At 51.1% G+C, this 19,993-nt stretch overlaps 1 protein-coding gene across 2 annotated transcripts in view; it reads left to right on the top strand.

Moving 5' to 3' along the window:
- Nucleotides 1-5,187: 5,187 nt before the first annotated feature.
- LOC148481860 (sterile alpha motif domain-containing protein 12-like) overlaps nucleotides 5,188-19,993 on the top strand; it is a 35,858-nt gene continuing 21,052 nt past the window's right edge. The window contains exons 1-2 of one of the 2 annotated variants that reach the window (XM_088452907.1): nucleotides 5,188-5,244; nucleotides 17,504-17,574. In XM_088452907.1, coding sequence (XP_088309033.1) covers nucleotides 17,557-17,574 — 18 coding nt within the window. In that variant the 5' untranslated portion in view covers nucleotides 5,188-5,244; nucleotides 17,504-17,556. Of the gene's footprint in view, nucleotides 5,660-17,503; nucleotides 17,575-19,993 lie in introns of both variants that reach the window. The other variant, XM_088452906.1, reaches the window with a different exon arrangement.

Raw genomic sequence — 19,993 nt, 5'->3', positions numbered from 1 at the left:
AGTGTATGTCCAGCATTAGTAACCAGCCAGATAGGACAGATATGTGGCAGATAATGTATAGTGTACGCCCAGCATTAGTAACCAGACAGATATGTGACAGATAATGTATAGTGTATGCCCAGCATTAGTAACCAGCCAGATAGGACAGATATGTGACAGATAATGTATAGTGTATGCCCAGCATTAGTCACCAGCCAGATAGGACAGATATGTGACAGATAATGTATAGTGTACGCCCAGCATTAGTCACCAGCCAGATAGGACAGATAATGTATAGTGTATGCCCAGCATTAGTAACCAGCCAGATAGGACAGATATGTGACAGATAATGTATAGTATATACGCAGCATTAGTAACCAGCCAGATAGGACAGTTATGTGACAGATAATGTATAGTGTATGCCCAGCATTAGTAACCAGCCAGATAGGACAGATATGTGACATATAATGTATAGTGTACGCCCAGCATTAGTAACCAGCCAGATAGGACAGATATGTGACAGATAATGTATAGTGTACGCCCAGCATTAGTAACCAGCCAGATAGGACAGATATGTGACAGATAATGTATAGTGTATGCCCAGCATTAGTAACCAGCCAGATAGGACAGATATGTGACAGATAATTGTATAGTGTACGCCCAGCATTAGTCACCGGCCAGATAGGACAGATATGTGACAGATAATGTATAGTGTACGCCCAGCATTAGTAACCAGCCAGATAGGACAGATATGTGACAGGTAATGTATAGTGTACGCCCAGCATTAGTAACCAGCCAGATAGGACAGATATGTGACAGATAATGTATAGTGTATGCCCAGCATTAGTAACCAGCCAGATAGGACAGATATGTGACAGATAATGTATAGTGTACGCCCAGCATTAGTAACCGGCCAGATAGGACAGATATGTGACAGATAATGTATAGTGTAAGCCCAGCATTAGTAACCGGCCAGATAGGACAGATATGTGACAGATAATGTATAGTGTAAGCCCAGCATTAGTAACCGGCCAGAAAGGACAGATATGTGACAGATAATGTATAGTGTACGCCCAGCATTAGTAACCAGCCAGATAGGACAGATATGTGACAGATAATGTATAGTGTATGCCCAGCATTAGTAACCGGCCAGATAGGACAGATATGTGACAGATAATGTATAGTGTACACCCAGCATTAGTAACCAGCCAGATAGGACAGATATGTGACAGATAATGTATAGTGTACGCCCAGCATTAGTCACCAGCCAGATAGGACAGATATGTGACAGATAATGTATAGTGTACGCCCAGCATTAGTAACCAGCCAGATAGGACAGATATGTGACAGATAATGTATAGTGTACGCCCAGCATTAGTAACCAGCCAGATAGGACAGATATGTGACAGATAATGTATAGTGTACGCCCAGCATTAGTAACCAGCCAGATAGGACAGATATGTGACAGATAATGTATAGTGTATGCCCAGCATTAGTAACCAGCCAGATAGGACAGATATGTGACAGATAATTGTATAGTGTACGCCCAGCATTAGTCACCGGCCAGATAGGACAGATATGTGACAGATAATGTATAGTGTACGCCCAGCATTAGTAACCAGCCAGATAGGACAGATATGTGACAGGTAATGTATAGTGTACGCCCAGCATTAGTAACCAGCCAGATAGGACAGATATGTGACAGATAATGTATAGTGTATGCCCAGCATTAGTAACCAGCCAGATAGGACAGATATGTGACAGATAATGTATAGTGTACGCCCAGCATTAGTAACCGGCCAGATAGGACAGATATGTGACAGATAATGTATAGTGTAAGCCCAGCATTAGTAACCGGCCAGATAGGACAGATATGTGACAGATAATGTATAGTGTAAGCCCAGCATTAGTAACCGGCCAGAAAGGACAGATATGTGACAGATAATGTATAGTGTACGCCCAGCATTAGTAACCAGCCAGATAGGACAGATATGTGACAGATAATGTATAGTGTATGCCCAGCATTAGTAACCGGCCAGATAGGACAGATATGTGACAGATAATGTATAGTGTACACCCAGCATTAGTAACCAGCCAGATAGGACAGATATGTGACAGATAATGTATAGTGTACGCCCAGCATTAGTCACCAGCCAGATAGGACAGATATGTGACAGATAATGTATAGTGTACGCCCAGCATTAGTAACCAGCCAGATAGGACAGATATGTGACAGATAATGTATAGTGTACGCCCAGCATTAGTAACCAGCCAGATAGGACAGATATGTGACAGATAATGTATAGTGTACGCCCAGCATTAGTAACCAGCCAGATAGGACAGATATGTGACAGATAATGTATAGTGTATGCCCAGCATTAGTAACCAGCCAGATAGGACAGATATGTGACAGATAATGTATAGTGTACGCCCAGCATTAGTAACCAGCCAGATAGGACAGATATGTGACAGATAATGTATAGTGTACGCCCAGCATTAGTAACCAGCCAGATAGGACAGATATGTGACAGATAATGTATAGTGTATTCCCAGCATTAGTAACCAGCCAGATAGGACAGATATGTGACAGATAATGTATAGTGTATGCCCAGCTTTAGTGTTATACCTATTATTTTATTGGTAAGACATAGATACAGAGTGTGAGCCTAAGAGCAGGGCCCTCTCACCTCCCTGTCCCTGTGTTAATACCCCATCACATTTTATTACTGTGGTAGTACCCAGTGCTGCATCGCTACTCAGTCTGCTGGCGCTATATATAAATACGTTTTTTTAATAATAAATAAAAGTTTTCCCTCTGATTACAGGCTGAGCAAGATGATGGCAATTACTTATAAACCGCAGTAAACATCTTCTGCTTTTCCGTCATGCTCCAATGACTCCAGCATTCTGCACTTAGAAACCTCAGTGATAACAAAGGACATGATTCAGCCCTGGGGCTCTGTAATTTACACAGCACAGCCTGCCCAGCTCTGCACAGACACAGCACAGCCTGCCCAGCTCTGCCCAGACACAGCACAGCCTGCCCAGCTCTGCACAGCCTGCACAGCTCTGCCCAGACACAGCACAGCCTGCCCAGCTCTGCACAGACACAGCACAGCCTGCCCAGCTCTGCACAGACACAGCACAGCTCTACACAGCCTGCACAGCTCTGCACAGACACAGCCTGCACAGCTCTGCCCAGACACAGCACAGCCTGCCCAGCTCTGCACAGACACAGCACAGCACAGCCTGCCCAGCTCTGCACAGACACAGCACAGCACAGCCTGCCCAGCTCTGCACAGACACAGCACAGCCTGCCCAGCTCTGCACAGACACAGCACAGCCTGCCCAGCTCTGCACAGACACAGCACAGCCTGCCCAGCTCTGCCCAGACACAGCACAGCCTGCCCAGCTCTGCACAGACACAGCACAGCCTGCCCAGCTCTGCACAGCCTGCACAGCTCTGCCCAGACACAGCACAGCCTGCCCAGCTCTGCACAGACACAGCACAGCCTGCCCAGCTCTGCACAGACACAGCACAGCTCTACACAGCCTGCACAGCTCTGCACAGACACAGCCTGCACAGCTCTGCCCAGACACAGCACAGCCTGCCCAGCTCTGCCCAGACACAGCACAGCACAGCCTGCCCAGCTCTGCACAGACACAGCACAGCACAGCCTGCCCAGCTCTGCACAGACACAGCACAGCCTGCCCAGCTCTGCACAGACACAGCACAGCCTGCCCAGCTCTGCACAGACACAGCACAGCCTGCCCAGCTCAGCCTGCCCAGCTCTGCACAGACACAGCACAGCCTGCCCAGCACAGACACAGCACAGCCTGCTCAGCTCTGCACAGGCACAGCACAGCCTGCCCAGCTCTGCACAGGCACAGCACAGCCTGCCCAGCTCTGCACAGGCACAGCACAGCACAGCCTGCCCAGCTCTGCACAGACACAGCACAGCCTGCCCAGCTCTGCACAGACACAGCACAGCCTGCCCAGCTCTGCACAGACACAGCACAGCCTGCCCAGCTCTGCCCAGACACAGCACAGCCTGCCCAGCTCTGCACAGCCTGCACAGCTCTGCCCAGACACAGCACAGCCTGCCCAGCTCTGCACAGACACAGCACAGCCTGCCCAGCTCTGCACAGACACAGCACAGCTCTACACAGCCTGCACAGCTCTGCACAGACACAGCCTGCACAGCTCTGCCCAGACACAGCACAGCCTGCCCAGCTCTGCACAGACACAGCACAGCACAGCCTGCCCAGCTCTGCACAGACACAGCACAGCACAGCCTGCCCAGCTCTGCACAGACACAGCACAGCCTGCCCAGCTCTGCACACACAGCACAGCCTGCCCAGCTCTGCACAGACACAGCACAGCCTGCCCAGCTCTGCCCAGACACAGCACAGCCTGCCCAGCTCTGCACAGCCTGCACAGCTCTGCCCAGACACAGCACAGCCTGCCCAGCTCTGCACAGACACAGCACAGCCTGCCCAGCTCTGCACAGACACAGCACAGCTCTACACAGCCTGCACAGCTCTGCACAGACACAGCCTGCACAGCTCTGCCCAGACACAGCACAGCCTGCCCAGCTCTGCCCAGACACAGCACAGCACAGCCTGCCCAGCTCTGCCCAGACACAGCACAGCACAGCCTGCCCAGCTCTGCACAGACACAGCACAGCCTGCCCAGCTCTGCACAGACACAGCACAGCCTGCCCAGCTCTGCACAGACACAGCACAGCCTGCCCAGCTCAGCCTGCCCAGCTCTGCACAGACACAGCACAGCCTGCCCAGCACAGACACAGCACAGCCTGCTCAGCTCTGCACAGGCACAGCACAGCCTGCCCAGCTCTGCACAGGCACAGCACAGCCTGCCCAGCTCTGCACAGGCACAGCACAGCACAGCCTGCCCAGCTCTGCACAGACACAGCACAGCCTGCCCAGCTCTGCACAGACACAGCACAGCCTGCCCAGCTCTGCACAGACACAGCACAGCCTGCCCAGCTCTGCACAGGCACAGCTCAGCCTGCCCAGCTCTGCACAGGCACAGCACAGCCTGCCCAGCTCTGCACAGGCACAGCACAGCCTGCCCAGCTCTGCACAGGCACAGCACAGCCTGCACAGCACAGCACAGCCTGCCCAGCACAGCTCAGCTCTGCACAGACACAGCACAGCCTGCCCAGCACAGCACAGCACAGAAATGTCAGCTATGTCCTCCACATCAGGAGGGAGGCGTGGCCACCAGGTGAGCTGGCACAGGTAAGGAGAGAGGCGTGGCCTCCAGGTGAGCTGGGACAGGTAAGGAGAGAAGATTAGGAGAGAGGGGCGTGGCCTCCAGGTGAGCTGAGACAGGTAAGGAGAGAGGCGTGGGCACCAGGTGAGCAGGGACAGGTGAGGAAAGAAGATTAGAAGGGTGTGGTAAAGACTCAGAATTGGGATGAGAGAGGGAAGGACAGTCCTGCTGCAGCTGTAGTAAGTAAGGGTGTGTGAGAAAGGAGAGAGCCGTGTGAGGTTGTAGTAACAGTATTAGTAGGGGCAGGTGAGGCACACAGGAGCAATAAGCCTGGAAGGGGCCCCAGGTGTCACATCTGGAGCTATCTGTAATGTCATGGATTGAATCCGGATTGGGATGAGTTAGATCACAACAGCGGAGAGAGGAGAAGACGATTTACAGGTGAGATAAATGTAATATCCTCTGGAGCCGGGAGTATGGTGACTGTAGGAGTGTAATACGATAAACGGTAGCTGCTATGTCATTATCTATCTATATATATATATATATATATATATATATATATATATAGATAATCTATATATCTATATTATGTGTGATTGCTCCTGAGAGTCAGTATGTAGTAATCGTTGTATATAGAAACGCTCTTTCCATAGACCCGGGACAGTAATGGCCTGTGTGTATCTGTACATAACACGTCCCATAGTGACCCTGATTCACAGCTACTGGAGGTGTAAGAGCAATAAACGGAGCCAGTCGCCCCTGGAATGTCCCATGCTGCAATACAAGGGGGGCAGATACTTATTATTGTGCATGCAGGTTATTATGGCTGCTATTACATGTACAGAACAAATGCTGGATGAGATTTACAATGATAATTAGAATAAAGTGAGGACATGCCCCTCCCAGCTATAAATCACTGCTCACTTTGGGGTCTGCTTACTAATATTTGCAGTATGCCCATGTATATAAATATTAGAGGTATGTCCATGTATATAATTATTTGCAGTATGCCCATGTATATAAGTATTTGCAGTATGCCCATGTATAGAAATATTAGAGGTATGCCCATGTATATAAATATTTGCGGTATGCCCATGTATATAAGTATTTGCGGTATGCCCATGTATATAAGTATTTGCGGTATGCCCACGTACTGTATATAAATATTTGCGGCAATCAGTCATTTACATTCACTTAAATGTAACAAGTCTGATTCAATAAGAAGTGAAATGATCACATGTTCTACTGTGCATGTGCCGACATACAGTATGGCGGTGCATGTGCCGACATACAGTATGGCGGTGCATGTGCCGACATACAGTATGGCGGTGCATGTGCCGACATCCGGCGATGCTTGTGGGCGGCTGCGGCTGTACGTTACGTAGCCCATAGGTTGCATTGGGTAACGCCATCTTAAGCGTTGGCTATGGGGCCAAGGTCTGGAGCTCCCATAGGAACCTGTGGCTGCTGCAGTTCTCCTTGTTACATTCCGGGGATCCATCATATTTGTGGGAACCCCCTGCAAATATTTTTTGATAAATGTGCCCGACTTGTAGTGTAACATGGTTTTAGCAGGGGGCAAATTAGCTACATTTTTATTTTATTCCTCTTATTGCTAACCCTGAGGCCTGTATGTGAGGAGGAGATTTTTTTATATATATATATATATACACACACACATGTAACCCTGAGGCCTGTATGTGAGGAGGAGATTTTTTTTATATATATATATATATATATATATATATATATATATATATATATATATATATATATACACACACACATGTAACCCTGAGGCCTGTATGTGAGGAGACATATATATAAATAGACATGTAACCCTGAGTCCTGTCCTGTATGTGCCTAGGCCTAGCAAGGGGTATATGTGTTTGTTACTTATATGCTTATGTACAAATTATCTAATTAATCCACTGATTACATTCCACCCTGATTTCTACATATCAAATATAAGGAACATGATCCCCATTGCATAATCTAAACCTCCATTGTACTTTCACTACTTATCCTAACACACTATGTAACAACATATAACATAACAAGGTTAATACTATGATTATATGTAACAATTAATATAAAATCCCACTAAGCAACATTTCCATTCAGGATGACCCCTCTGGCTGTATTACAGAATCTGTCAATAAGCATCACTGAACTCTTGTTTCATTTCTAACTCTCTACATTATATTCCTTTATATCGTGTGAATACACTAATAAAACAGTGAATAATACATATGATTATATCAAATATATCAGTTACTTATAAGATAATTAATATCAGTAAAGTAAAGCAAAGTTCAATGAAATCTTGAAAAAGTCTTGAGAATATTGGTGAGTGTGGATCCAACCAATATAAGGCACAAGTTCAGTTTTGCACAATGCACACAGATGTATGTAATGGTTGTGCTATGTTAGATCTTGCAAATGTCCACAACAGTCCTGTATGGGTGCAGATAGCACCATAGTCCATGAACCAATAATGCTCTCTGTGCAGGAAATCTTCCCACCACTGTGGAGCTGTGATCATACAGAAATCCAGTATGGACAGTTCAAACATTGGTTTAAATTTCTCTCGGCCAGTAAGTAGCGCTTTGATCTCCTCAATCAGCATCAGAGTTTCTGCCATTGTCGTTAGCAACTGTGTCTTTCAGCTGCTTCAAGACCTTTGGCTGGTAAGGCTTTGTAAGGAAATACACTGCAACTTTGTCACTACACAAACCCACAGTCAGTGTGTCTGTAATGCATGTATGCCCCTTGTGGTTAGTCAGTGTGTCTCTACTGCATGTATGCCCCTTGTGGTTAGTCAGTGTGTCTGTAATGCATGTATGCCCCTTGTGGTTAGTCAGTGTGTCTGTAATGCATGTATGCCCCTTGTGGTTAGTCAGTGTGTCTGTACTGCATGTATGCCCCTTGTGGTTAGTCAGCGTGTCTGTACTGCATGTATGCCCCTTGTGGTTAGTCAGTGTGTCTCTACTGCATGTATGCCCCTTGTGGTTAGTCAGTGTGTCTGTAATGCATGTATGCCCCTTGTGGTTAGTCAGTGTGTCTGTACTGCATGTATGCCCCTTGTGGTTAGTTAGTGTGCATGTACTGCATGTATGCCCCTTGTGGTTAGTCAGTGTGCCTGTACTGCATGTATGCCCCTTGTGGTTAGTTAGTGTGCATGTACTGCATGTATGCCCCTTGTGGTTAGTCAGTGTGTCTGTACTGCATGTATGCCCCTTGTGGTTAGTCAGTGTGTCTGTACTGCATGTATGCCCCTTGTGGTTAGTCAGTGTGTCTGTACTGCATGTATGCCCCCTGTGGTTAGTCAGTGTGTCTGTACTGCATGTATGCCCCTTGTGGTTAGTCAGTGTGTCTGTACTGCATGTATGCCCCTTGTGGTTAGTCAGCGTGTCTGTACTGCATGTATGCCCCTTGTGGTTAGTCAGCGTGTCTGTACTGCATGTATGCCCCTTGTGGTTAGTCAGCGTGTCTGTACTGCATGTATGCCCCTTGTGGTTAGTCAGCGTGTCTGTACTGCATGTATGCCCCGTGTGGTTAGTCAGCGTGTCTGTACTGCATGTATGCCCCTTGTGGTTAGTCAGCGTGTCTGTACTGCATGTATGCCCCTTGTGGTTAGCCAGCGTGTCTGTGATGCATGTATGCCCCTTGTGGTTAGCCAGCGTGTCTGTACTGCATGTATGCCCCTTGTGGTTAGCCAGCGTGTCTGTACTGCATGTATGCCCCTTGTGGTTAGTCAGCGTGTCTGTACTGCATGTATGCCCCTTGTGGTTAGTCAGTGTGTCTGTACTGCATGTATGCCCCTTGTGGTTAGTCAGTGTGTCTGTACTGCATGTATGCCCCTTGTGGTTAGTCAGCGTGTCTGTACTGCATGTATGCCCCTTGTGGTTAGCCAGCGTGTCTGTACTGCATGTATGCCCCTTGTGGTTAGCCAGCGTGTCTGTGATGCATGTATGCCCCTGGTGGTTAGTCAGCGTGTCTGTACTGCATGTATGCCCCTTGTGGTTAGCCAGCGTGTCTGTACTGCATGTATGCCCCTTGTGGTTAGTCAGCGTGTCTGTACTGCATGTATGCCCCTTGTGGTTAGTCAGCGTGTCTGTACTGCATGTATGCCCCTTGTGGTTAGTCAGCGTGTCTGTACTGCATGTATGCCCCTTGTGGTTAGTCAGCGTGCCTGTACTGCATGTATGCCCCTTGTGGTTAGTCAGCGTGCCTGTACTGCATGTATGCCCCTTGTGGTTAGTCAGCGTGCCTGTACTGCATGTATGCCCCTTGTGGTTAGTCAGCGTGCCTGTACTGCATGTATGCCCCTTGTGGTTAGCCAGCGTGTCTGTACTGCATGTATGCCCCTTGTGGTTAGCCAGTGTGTCTGTACTGCATGTATGCCCCTTGTGGTTAGCCAGCGTGCCTGTACTGCATGTATGCCCCTTGTGGTTAGCCAGTGTGCCTGTACTGCATGTATGCCCCTTGTGGTTAGCCAGTGTGCCTGTACTGCATATATGCCCCTTGTGGTTAGCCAGTGTGCCTGTACTGCATGTATGCCCCTTGTGGTTAGCCAGTGTGCCTGTACTGCATGTATGCCCCTTGTGGTTAGCCAGTGTGCCTGTACTGCATGTATGCCCCTTGTGGTTAGTCAGTGTGCCTGTACTGCATGTATGCCCCTTGTGGTTAGTCAGTGTGCCTGTACTGCATTTATGCCCCTTGTGGTTAGTCAGTGTGCCTGTACTGCATGTATGCCCCTTGTGGTTAGTCAGTGTGCCTGTACTGCATGTATGCCCCTTGTGGTTAGTCAGTGTGTCTGTACTGCATGTATGCCCCTTGTGGTTAGTCAGTGTGTCTGTGATGCATGTATGCCCCTTGTGGTTAGTCAGTGTGTACCCACCAACCCCTCCTTCACAATGAGCAAGTAAACCATGAACATCATTTGCAATGGATGTTTCATCAGAAAACACATCTTCTTCACTTTTTGTCTTCTTAAACTCAACAATGACACGTTGATCATGCCATGTAAATTTAATGTTGTCATGGGGGAAGTCTTCAGTCTCAGGGGCATGGTCTATCACTGCAATCCTGCCTAATTCCCACCCTTTGGCTTTGGGCAATGCCCATGTCTCATTGGGCAAGGCAAAAGGCATCATCACCACCCCTTCACTTAGCAACACCCCTTTGAATGGCCATGCAGACATATCCTTTTTTTCAATCATTTCAAACTTCATGGCAAACGGGACAGTCCTGGGCAATACAAGGATAGCATCATTCACCTCAGAAGTATCACAAACTATTGGAATTTTATCAGAAACCTCATTTGCATTCAATTTTGAATCTGATTTCTGGACATATTCTTTTCATTTATGGAATTCAACATTTTGTTTGCATTTTGTGAAATCATCAGAAATTTTCCTCACACAATCACTGCTCTGATCAAACACATTTACTGTAGTGCAATGCTTAATTTCTGTTTCAAGTTCTTTCTGCATAACTTCACACACTTCTCTTTGTATTTCAAGCTGAATAATTTCTACGCAAGCTGACATCTCAACTCCTGCTTGTGAGGATTCCCTCCTCCTCCCTATGGAATTTCTTAAACACAGAGTTTGAGAAATCTCAGGAACACATAATTGCAAAACTTCATCATCTGATGCAAAATCATTTGCTTTCAAAAGGAGTCCCCAAACATGTTGGATTAAACTGAGATTTTTTTAACACATTTCTGAAATTTCACCAATATTTTTCTGTACTCTATCTTTTACAATTTTCACATGTTTCAACAATTTGCAAAGCATTTTTCACAATTTTTTTTTTTTTTTTAAAGACAAAACATACAATGTGATTTAAGCTAAATCACAATCTTTTTTTTCTCATAGGAATGAGACAGAGAAAACATTCCAATGTACAGGACAGCAGTGAAAAAGCAAAACATTATTTTGCACTTTTTTTTTTTTTTTACAGAATCAGTCAATTGGTCACAAATTATATAACCCTTTCGATCCCACTTCTGACACCAAGTGCATAATGGTGGGTTTCGTTCTGATCTAAATTAAATAGTACACACATATGTGACCAAAATGAGTGACAAGTAACAAACAATTAACAAACAACATACAAAGTATACTGTATACTCCACTTTTGTCTATGTATTCAGATGACACCGGTAATTCATCATCTCCAACATAAGATGTACTTCATCTTATATTCTTCTCTGGGGAGCCCTCGTTTCAATAACGCCCAGGTAGTTCAATTTACATTGCAGGTATCCTATTTGCAGCCTTAGAGATGCATGCACGAGCTAAGAACCTTTGTCTACTTCTGATTTATATACCCTAAAATGGGGTGGTGGCTGTCCGGATATTAAACCCATATTAATTACATACAGTGCTAGGTATCAAGCACTCATTGGTCCAGCATAGCATTGACCAAACTTATCTCTCTTGCACATGCTCTGTAAGCACTAAGATATTACTACCAGACAAAGACATACAGTAATGACTTATCCTAGTATGTATGGAGATGAACTTCTTTCAAAGCTCCTTTGTGTAGAGTCTGGACATCACTAACAGTTACCCATAATGCTTAGCATCTCTACACAGCTTACGATGGTCATCTCATTAGAATGTAGCTGCTACTGATGAGACATATAAGGCATGAAAGGCTCATTATACTTCTAGTAGTAGAACTGGCAGGTACGAGCTAGGCCTCAGTTTGTCTTATTTGACCCCAAAAGGTCATTTGACCATTCTATGGAAAGACTGCACTGTATTAAGACAATCTCATTTCAAACCTCAAAGAGGCCTAGCAAGGGGTATATGTGTTTGTTACTTATATGCCTATATGCTTATGTACAAATTAACTATTTAATCCACTGATTACACCTTACTCAGAGATTACTAACCTCGTTGCACGCAGTGAGTACACAAGCTGCGTATGCCATCACAGTGGCTAATTTATGAACGCCCATGTAACAGCTTTTCTCCCACCATGCCCCCATCACCACCTCCCAAACACTGTCTCGCCACTCTGTCTGCGATGGTTTTGTATCTGCGTAGGTGAACGATCGCAATGCTAACGCATGCTCTGGGATACATGCTATCCATGCTGAAAGAGGCCCATTATACAGGACGTGACTCATTCTGAGGGCGGGATGTACTAACCTTGCGAATTACATCCCGCCGTGTTCGCATTCCTACTGATCACATATGCACTAACATATGCGCTCAGTGATGCAAATGACAACACTTCCAAATTGAGCTGTCCTTTACGATGTTCTCTGTGACGTGGACTTGCGAGTTTATGACCCGGGAGTCCATCTGCGCAAGAGCAGAGTGACACGGCAGCTGCCGCAGGGCATGCTGGGAGGGATCTGATAATAATGGGGGATGTTTCCCTCTTACAGGAGGCTCTGTAGTGTGATTGCGGCTGGGTTACAGGGGAGGGAAATGAGGGCCTGGCTCTGGCTGGGATCACCCCCTGGGGCTGCAGGAGGCTCTGTAGTGTGATTGCGGCTGGGTTATATGGGAGGGGAATGAGGGCCTGGCTCTGGCTGGGATCACCCCCTGGGGCTGCAGGAGGCTGTCTGTAGTATGATTGCGGCTGGGTTACAGGGGAGGGGAATGAGGGCCTGGCTCTGGCTGGGATCACCCCCTGGGGCTGCAGGAGGCTCTGTAGTGTGATTGCGGCTGGGTTACAGGGCAGGGGAATGAGGGCCTGGCTCTGGCTGGGATCACTCCCTGGGGCTGCAGGAGGCTGTCTGTAGTGTGATTGCAGCTGGGTTACAGGGGAGGGGAATGAGGGCCTGGCTCTGGCTGGGATCACCCCCTGGGGCTGCAGGAGGCTGTCTGTAGTGTGATTGCGGCTGGGTTATATGGGAGAGGAATGAGGGCCTGGCTCTGGCTGAGATCACCCCCTGGGGCTGCAGGAGGCTCTGTAGTGTGATTGCGGCTGGGTTACAGGGCAGGGGAATGAGGGCCTGGCTCTGGCTGGGATCACTCCCTGGGGCTGCAGGAGGCTGTCTGTAGTGTGATTGCGGCTGGGTTACAGGGGAGGGGAATGAGGGCCTGGCTCTGGCTGGGATCACTCCCTGGGGCTGCAGGAGGCTGTCTGTAGTGTGATTGCGGCTGGGTTACAGGGGAGGGGAATGAGGGCCTGGCTCTGGCTGGGATCACTCCCTGGGGCTGCAGGAGGCTGTCTGTAGTGTGATTGCGGCTGGGTTACAGGGGAGGGGAATGAGGGCCTGGCTCTGGCTGGGATCACCCCCTGGGGCTGCAGGAGGCTCTGTAGTGTGATTGTGGCTGGGTTACAGGGGAGGGGAATGAGGGCCTGGCTCTGGCTGAGATCACTCCCTGGGGCTGCAGGAGGCTGTCTGTAGTGTGATGGCGGCTGAGTTATATGGGAGAGGAATGAGGGCCTGGCTCTGGCTGGGATCACCCCCTGGGGCTGCAGGAGGCTCTGTAGTATGATTGCGGCTGGGTTACAGGGGAGGGGAATGAGGGCCTGGCTCTGGCTGGGCTCACTCCCTGGGGCTGCAGGAGGCTGTCTGTAGTGTGATTGCGGATGGGTTACAGGGGAGGGGAATGAGGGCCTGGCTCTGGCTGGGATCACTCCCTGGGGCTGCAGGAGGCTGTCTGTAGTGTGATTGCGGATGGGTTACAGGGGAGAGGAATGAGGGCCTGGCTCTGGCTGGGATCACTCCCTGGGGCTGCAGGAGGCTGTCTGTAGTGTGATTGCGGCTGGGTTACAGCGGAGGGGAATGAGGGCCTGGCTCTGGCTGGGATCACCCCCTGGGGCTGCAGGAGGCTCTGTAGTGTGATTGTGGCTGGGTTACAGGGGAGGGGAATGAGGGCCTGGCTCTGGCTGGGATCACTCCCTGGGGCTGCAGGAGGCTGTCTGTAGTGTGATTGCGGCTGAGTTATATGGGAGAGGAATGAGGGCCTGGCTCTGGCTGGGATCACCCCCTGGGGCTGCAGGAGGCTCTGTAGTGTGATTGCGGCTGGGTTACAGGGGAGGGGAATGAGGGCCTGGCTCTGGCTGGGATCACCCCCTGGGGCTGCAGGAGGCTCTGTAGTATGATTGCGGCTGGGTTACAGGGGAGGGGAATGAGGGCCTGGCTCTGGCTGGGATCACTCCCTGGGGCTGCAGGAGGCTGTATGTAGTGTAATTGCGGCTGGGTTACAGGGGAGGGGAATGAGGGCCTGGCTCTGGCTGGGATCACCCCCTGGGGCTGCAGGAGGCTCTGTAGTATGATTGCGGCTGGGTTACAGGGGAGGGGAATGAGGGCCTGGCTCTGGCTGGGATCACTCCCTGGGGCTGCAGGAGGCTGTCTGTAGTGTGATTGCAGCTGGGTTACAGGGGAGGGGAATGAGGGCCTGGCTCTGGCTGGGATCACCCCCTGGGGCTGCAGGAGGTTCTGTAGTATGATTGCAGCTGGGTTACAGGGGAGGGGAATGAGGGCCTGGCTCTGGCTGGGATCACTTCCTGGGGCTGCAGGAGGCTGTCTGTAGTGTGATTGCGGCTGGGTTACAGGGGAGGGAAATGAGGGCCTGGCTCTGGCTGGGATCACCCCCTGGGGCTGCAGGAGGCTGTCTGTAGTGTGATTGCAGCTGGGTTACAGGGGAGGGAAATGAGGGCCTGGCTCTGGCTGGGATCACCCCCTGGGGCTGCAGGAGGCTGTCTGTAGTGTGATTGCGGCTGGGTTACAGGCGGGGAATGAGGGCCTGGCTCTGGCTGGGATCACCCCCTGGGGCTGCAGGAGGCTCTGTAGTGTGATTGCGGCTGGGTCACAGGGGAGGGGAATGAGGGCCTGGCTCTGGCTGGTATCACCCCCTGGGGCTGCAGGAGATGTGATGAGTGGTTGCAGTTAGTGAGCAGCAGGTTACCACCTGTCTTCTGCTCATTCCTCTCTCAGTACAGGACCAGTCACTGTGCAGCCAGAATGTCTGGGAGAATTCATTCACATACTAATCACATTCTGGCAGCTGATATAGAGTATCATTGTAAGAGTAACCCCGGGGTCACCTTTGTCCCATCAGCTGCATGACTCGGCTGGGGCTATCTGTGCATTTATCATATCACCACTGGCAAGACTAGAAAGAGCGGCACTATGTAGTATATTGCGCCTCCTTATGTTAATCAACTTTAAATGTTTGCTTGTGTACAGCTTTCAAAAAAATGAGGTAGCAAGTGTAAGGCCCAGGCTGAGTGTGAGGGTGCGTGGGGTGAGGCCCAGGCTGAGTGTGAGGGTGCGTGGGGTGAGGCCCAGGCTGAGTGTGAGGGTGCGTGGGGTGAGGCCCAGGCTGAGTGTGAGGGTGCGTGGGGTGAGGCCCAGGCTGAGTGTGAGGGTGCGTGGGGTGAGGCCCAGGCTGAGTGTGAGGGTGCGTGGGGTGAGGCCCAGGCTGAGTGTGAGGGTGCGTGGGGTGAGGCCCAGGCTGAGTGTGAGGGTGCGTGGGGTGAGGCCCAGGCTGAGTGTGAGGGTGCGTGGGGTGAGGCCCAGGCTGAGTGTGAGGGTGCGTGGGGTGAGGCCCAGGCTGAGTGTGAGGGTGCGTGGGGTGAGGCCCAGGCTGAGTGTGAGGGTGCGTGGGGTGAGGCCCAGGCTGAGTGTGAGGGTGCGTGGGGTGAGGCCCAGGCTGAGTGTGAGGGTGCGTGGGGTGAGGCCCAGGCTGAGTGTGAGGGTGCGTGGGGTGAGGCCCAGGCTGAGTGTGAGGGTGCGTGGGGTGAGGCCCAGGCTGAGTGTGAGGGTGCGTGGGGTGAGGCCCAGGCTGAGTGTGAGGGTGCGTGGGGTGAGGCCCAGGCTGAGTGTGAGGGTGCGTGGGGTGAGGCCCAGGCTGAGTGTGAGGGTGCGTGGGGTGAGGCCCAGGCTGAGTGTGAGGGTGCGTGGGGTGAGGCCCAGGCTGAGTGTGAGGGTGCGTGGGGTGAGGCCCAGGCTGAGTGTGAGGGTGCGTGGGGTGAGGCCCAGGCTGAGTGTGAGGGTGCGTGGGGTGAGGCCCAGGCTGAGTGTGAGGGTGCGTGGGGTGAGGCCCAGGCTGAGTGTGAGGGTGCGTGGGGTGAGGCCCAGGCTGAGTGTGAGGGTGCGCGGGGTGAGGCCCAGGCTGAGTGTGAGGGTGCGCGGGGTGAGGCCCAGGCTGAGTGTGAGGGTGCGCGGGGTGAGGCCCAGGCTGAGTGTGAGGGTGCGCGGGGTGAGGCCCAGGCTGAGTGTGAGGGTGCGCGGGGTGAGGCCCAGGCTGAGTGTGAGGGTGCGCGGGGTGAGGCCCAGGCTGAGTGTGAGGGTGCGCGGGGTGAGGCCCAGGCTGAGTGTGAGGGTGCGCGGGGTGAGGCCCAGGCTGAGTGTGAGGGTGCGCGGGGTGAGGCCCAGGCTGAGTGTGAGGGTGCGCGGGGTGAGGCCCAGGCTGAGTGTGAGGGTGCGCGGGGTGAGGCCCAGGCTGAGTGTGAGGGTGCGCGGGGTGAGGCCCAGGCTGAGTGTGAGGGTGCGCGGGGTGAGGCCCAGGCTGAGTGTGAGGGTGCGCGGGGTGAGGCCCAGGCTGAGTGTGAGGGTGCGCGGGGTGAGGCCCAGGCTGAGTGTGAGGGTGCGCGGGGTGAGGCCCAGGCTGAGTGTGAGGGTGCGCGGGGTGAGGCCCAGGCTGAGTGTGAGCGTGGGGTGAGGCCCGGGTGTGAGTGTGGGCGTGAGTGTGGGGGTGCGGCCCGGGCGTGAGTGTGGGGGTGCCTGGGGTGAGGCCCGGGCGTGAGTGTGGGGGTGCCTGGGGTGAGGCCCGGGCGTGAGGGCGCCACCTATAATATCATATGCACCATGGACCTGTTCTGACCTCTGCGCCCTTTAGTACATTAGGCGGCTTCCCCCGGTCACAGCTTTACGCCCTGATGATTACTGGACATTACTGCATAGCTGATACTGAGCCTCTATAATCACTGACCTGCACAGAGCGTCGTTACCTTCCATTAAAACTGGTATAAAACGCTCTGTCATTGCTGGTAATACTATAAGGTACCTAATAGCTGATTGCACCTATCAATACCCCAGTCACTGTGATGGGGCAATCGTCCTTCTATTTCCCGGTACTCTGAGTGTGACACAGGAAAGGGGAGTACTCTCTGCAGAGGTCGGTGCTGACAGGTGAGAATATCTCATTACACAGGTGATAGGTGACATTATATTATCATTAATCATCATTAATCCCATAGAAACATGACTGTGACGGCGCTAAGCAATTGCTCCACGTGTCTGGTACCTAGCGCTCTGCGTGTTGCAGATAATCCTGATGTACTGTTTCCCTACAGGTGCCGGCCAGGAAGTAAGAGGGGTGAGAGTGACGCCGGGTCAGGGGCTTCCCATGGCGGACCGCGGCCAGGTAATGTCTGACACAGGTACATTCTCCCATCACTCACTATGGGGCCTATTCATGGTACACACACAGATATACACCCCATACACTAGTATCACAGATATACACCCCATACACTAGTATCACAGATATACACCCCATACACTAGTATCACAGATATACACCCCATACACTAGTATCACAGATATACACCCCATACACTAGTATCACAGATATACACCCCATACACTAGTATCACAGATATACACCCCATACACTAGTATCACAGTTATACACCCCATACACTACTATCACAGATATACACCCCATACACTAGTATCACAGATATACACCCCATACACTAGTATCACAGATATACACCCCATACACTAGTATCACAGATATACACCCCATACACTAGTATCACAGATATACACCCCATACACTAGTATCACAGATATACACCCCATACACTAGTATCACAGATATACACCCCATACACTAGTATCACAGATATACACCCCATACACTAGTATCACAGATATACACCCCATACGCTAGTATCACAGATATACACCCCATACACTCAGGGCCGGATTAAGGTCTGTGGGGGCCCCTGGGCAACAAACATGTGGGGGCCCCTATTACGTGCCCTTTATGCAGTGCACCCAGTAGTAGTGCCCCCAGGAGTGTTGCCCCTTATGCAGTGCCCCCTATGCAATGCCCCCTGTAGTTATACCCCCAGTATTAGTGTTCCCAATAGTAATGCCCCCAGTAGTAATACCCCTGTAGTTGTGCCCCCTGTGGTAGTGGCACAAGTAGTAATGCCCCCTGTGGTAGTGGCACCAGTAGTAATGCCCTCCCCCTGAGAAATGCCCTCCCCCTGAGAAATGCCCTCCCCCTGAGAAATGCCCTCCCCCTGAGTAATGCCCCCAGTAGTAATGTCCCCCCCGACTAATGCCCCCAGTAGTCTTGTCCCCCCCCGACTAATGCCCCCAGTAGTAATGTCCCGTCCCCCCCGAGTAATGCCCCCAATAGTCCCCCCGAGTAATATCCCCCCCAGCAGTTGAAAAGCCGCTTGCACTAAAGAGAAAAAAAATCATACTTTCCTTAAGCCCCGCTGCCTTCTGATCCGCTCGGCTGGCGCTGCTCCTCTGCACTATGGGAGAGATGCATGACTGCCTGAGCCGGAAGCCGGAGCTCACGAGTGAGCTCTAGTCTCCGGCTCTGGCTGCCGCTGCGGGGAGGGAGACGGGCGCCCGCTGGTTACAATCTCAGCGGGCGCCTGGTGTCTCCGTGCAGCATCGGGGTTAGGTGTCCAGAGGAGGCGGAACTGGTTCAGTCTCCTTCGGTTCACTTTAACCCCGATGGCTGGGTGTGGGGGCCCTTCAGGTGTGGGGGCCCAGGGACGATCGCACCTGTGGCCCCCCCCCCCTTTAATCTGGCCCTGCATACACTAGTATCACAGATATCTCCTGCTTACCTTTCTCTCCCAGAATGGTCCACTGTCCCCATACACTGGTATCACAGATATCTCCTGCTTACCTTCCTCTGGTGGAATGGCCGCTGTCCCCATACACTAGTATCACAGATATCTCCTGCTTACCTTCCTCTCCCGGAATGGCCCGCTGTCCCCATACACTAGTATCACAGATATCTCCTGCTTACCTTCCTCTCCCGGAATGGCCGCTCTCCCCATACACTAGTATCACAGATATCTCCTGCTTACCTTTCTCTCCCGGAATGGCCGCTCTCCCCATACACTAGTATCACAGATATCTCCTGCTTACCTTTCTCTCCCGGAATGGCCGCTCTCCCCATACACTAGTATCACAGATATCTCCTGCTTACCTTTCTCTCCCGGAATGGCTGCTATCCCCATACACTAGTATCACAGATATCTCCTGCTTACCTTCCTCTCCCGGAATGGCCGCTCTCCCCATACACTAGTATCACAGATATCTCCTGCTTACCTTTCTCTCCCGGAATGGCCGCTCTCCCCATACACTAGTATCACAGATATCTCCTGCTTACCTTTCTCTCCCGGAATGGCTGCTATCCCCATACACTAGTATCACAGATATCTCCTGCTTACCTTCCTCTCCCGGAATGGCCGCTCTCCCCATACACTAGTATCACAGATATCTCCTGCTTACCTTTCTCTCCCGGAATGGCCGCTGTCCTCATACACTAGTATCACAGATATCTCCTGCTTACCTTCCTCTCCCGGAATGGCCGCTCTCCCCATACACTAGTATCACAGATATCTCCTGCTTACCTTTCTCTCCCGGAATGGCTGCTATCCCCATACACTAGTATCACAGATATCTCCTGCTTACCTTCCTCTCCCGGAATGGCCGCTCTCCCCATACACTAGTATCACAGATATCTCCTGCTTACCTTTCTCTCCCGGAATGGCCGCTCTCCCCATACACTAGTATCACAG

Source organism: Taudactylus pleione, unplaced genomic scaffold (genome assembly GCF_031769625.1).
Source record: "Taudactylus pleione unplaced genomic scaffold, aTauple2 ptg000558l, whole genome shotgun sequence".
NCBI lineage: Eukaryota > Metazoa > Chordata > Amphibia > Anura > Myobatrachidae > Taudactylus > Taudactylus pleione.
Note: the sequence above shows the minus strand (reverse complement) of the source record. Positions and strands in the feature narration are given on the sequence as shown.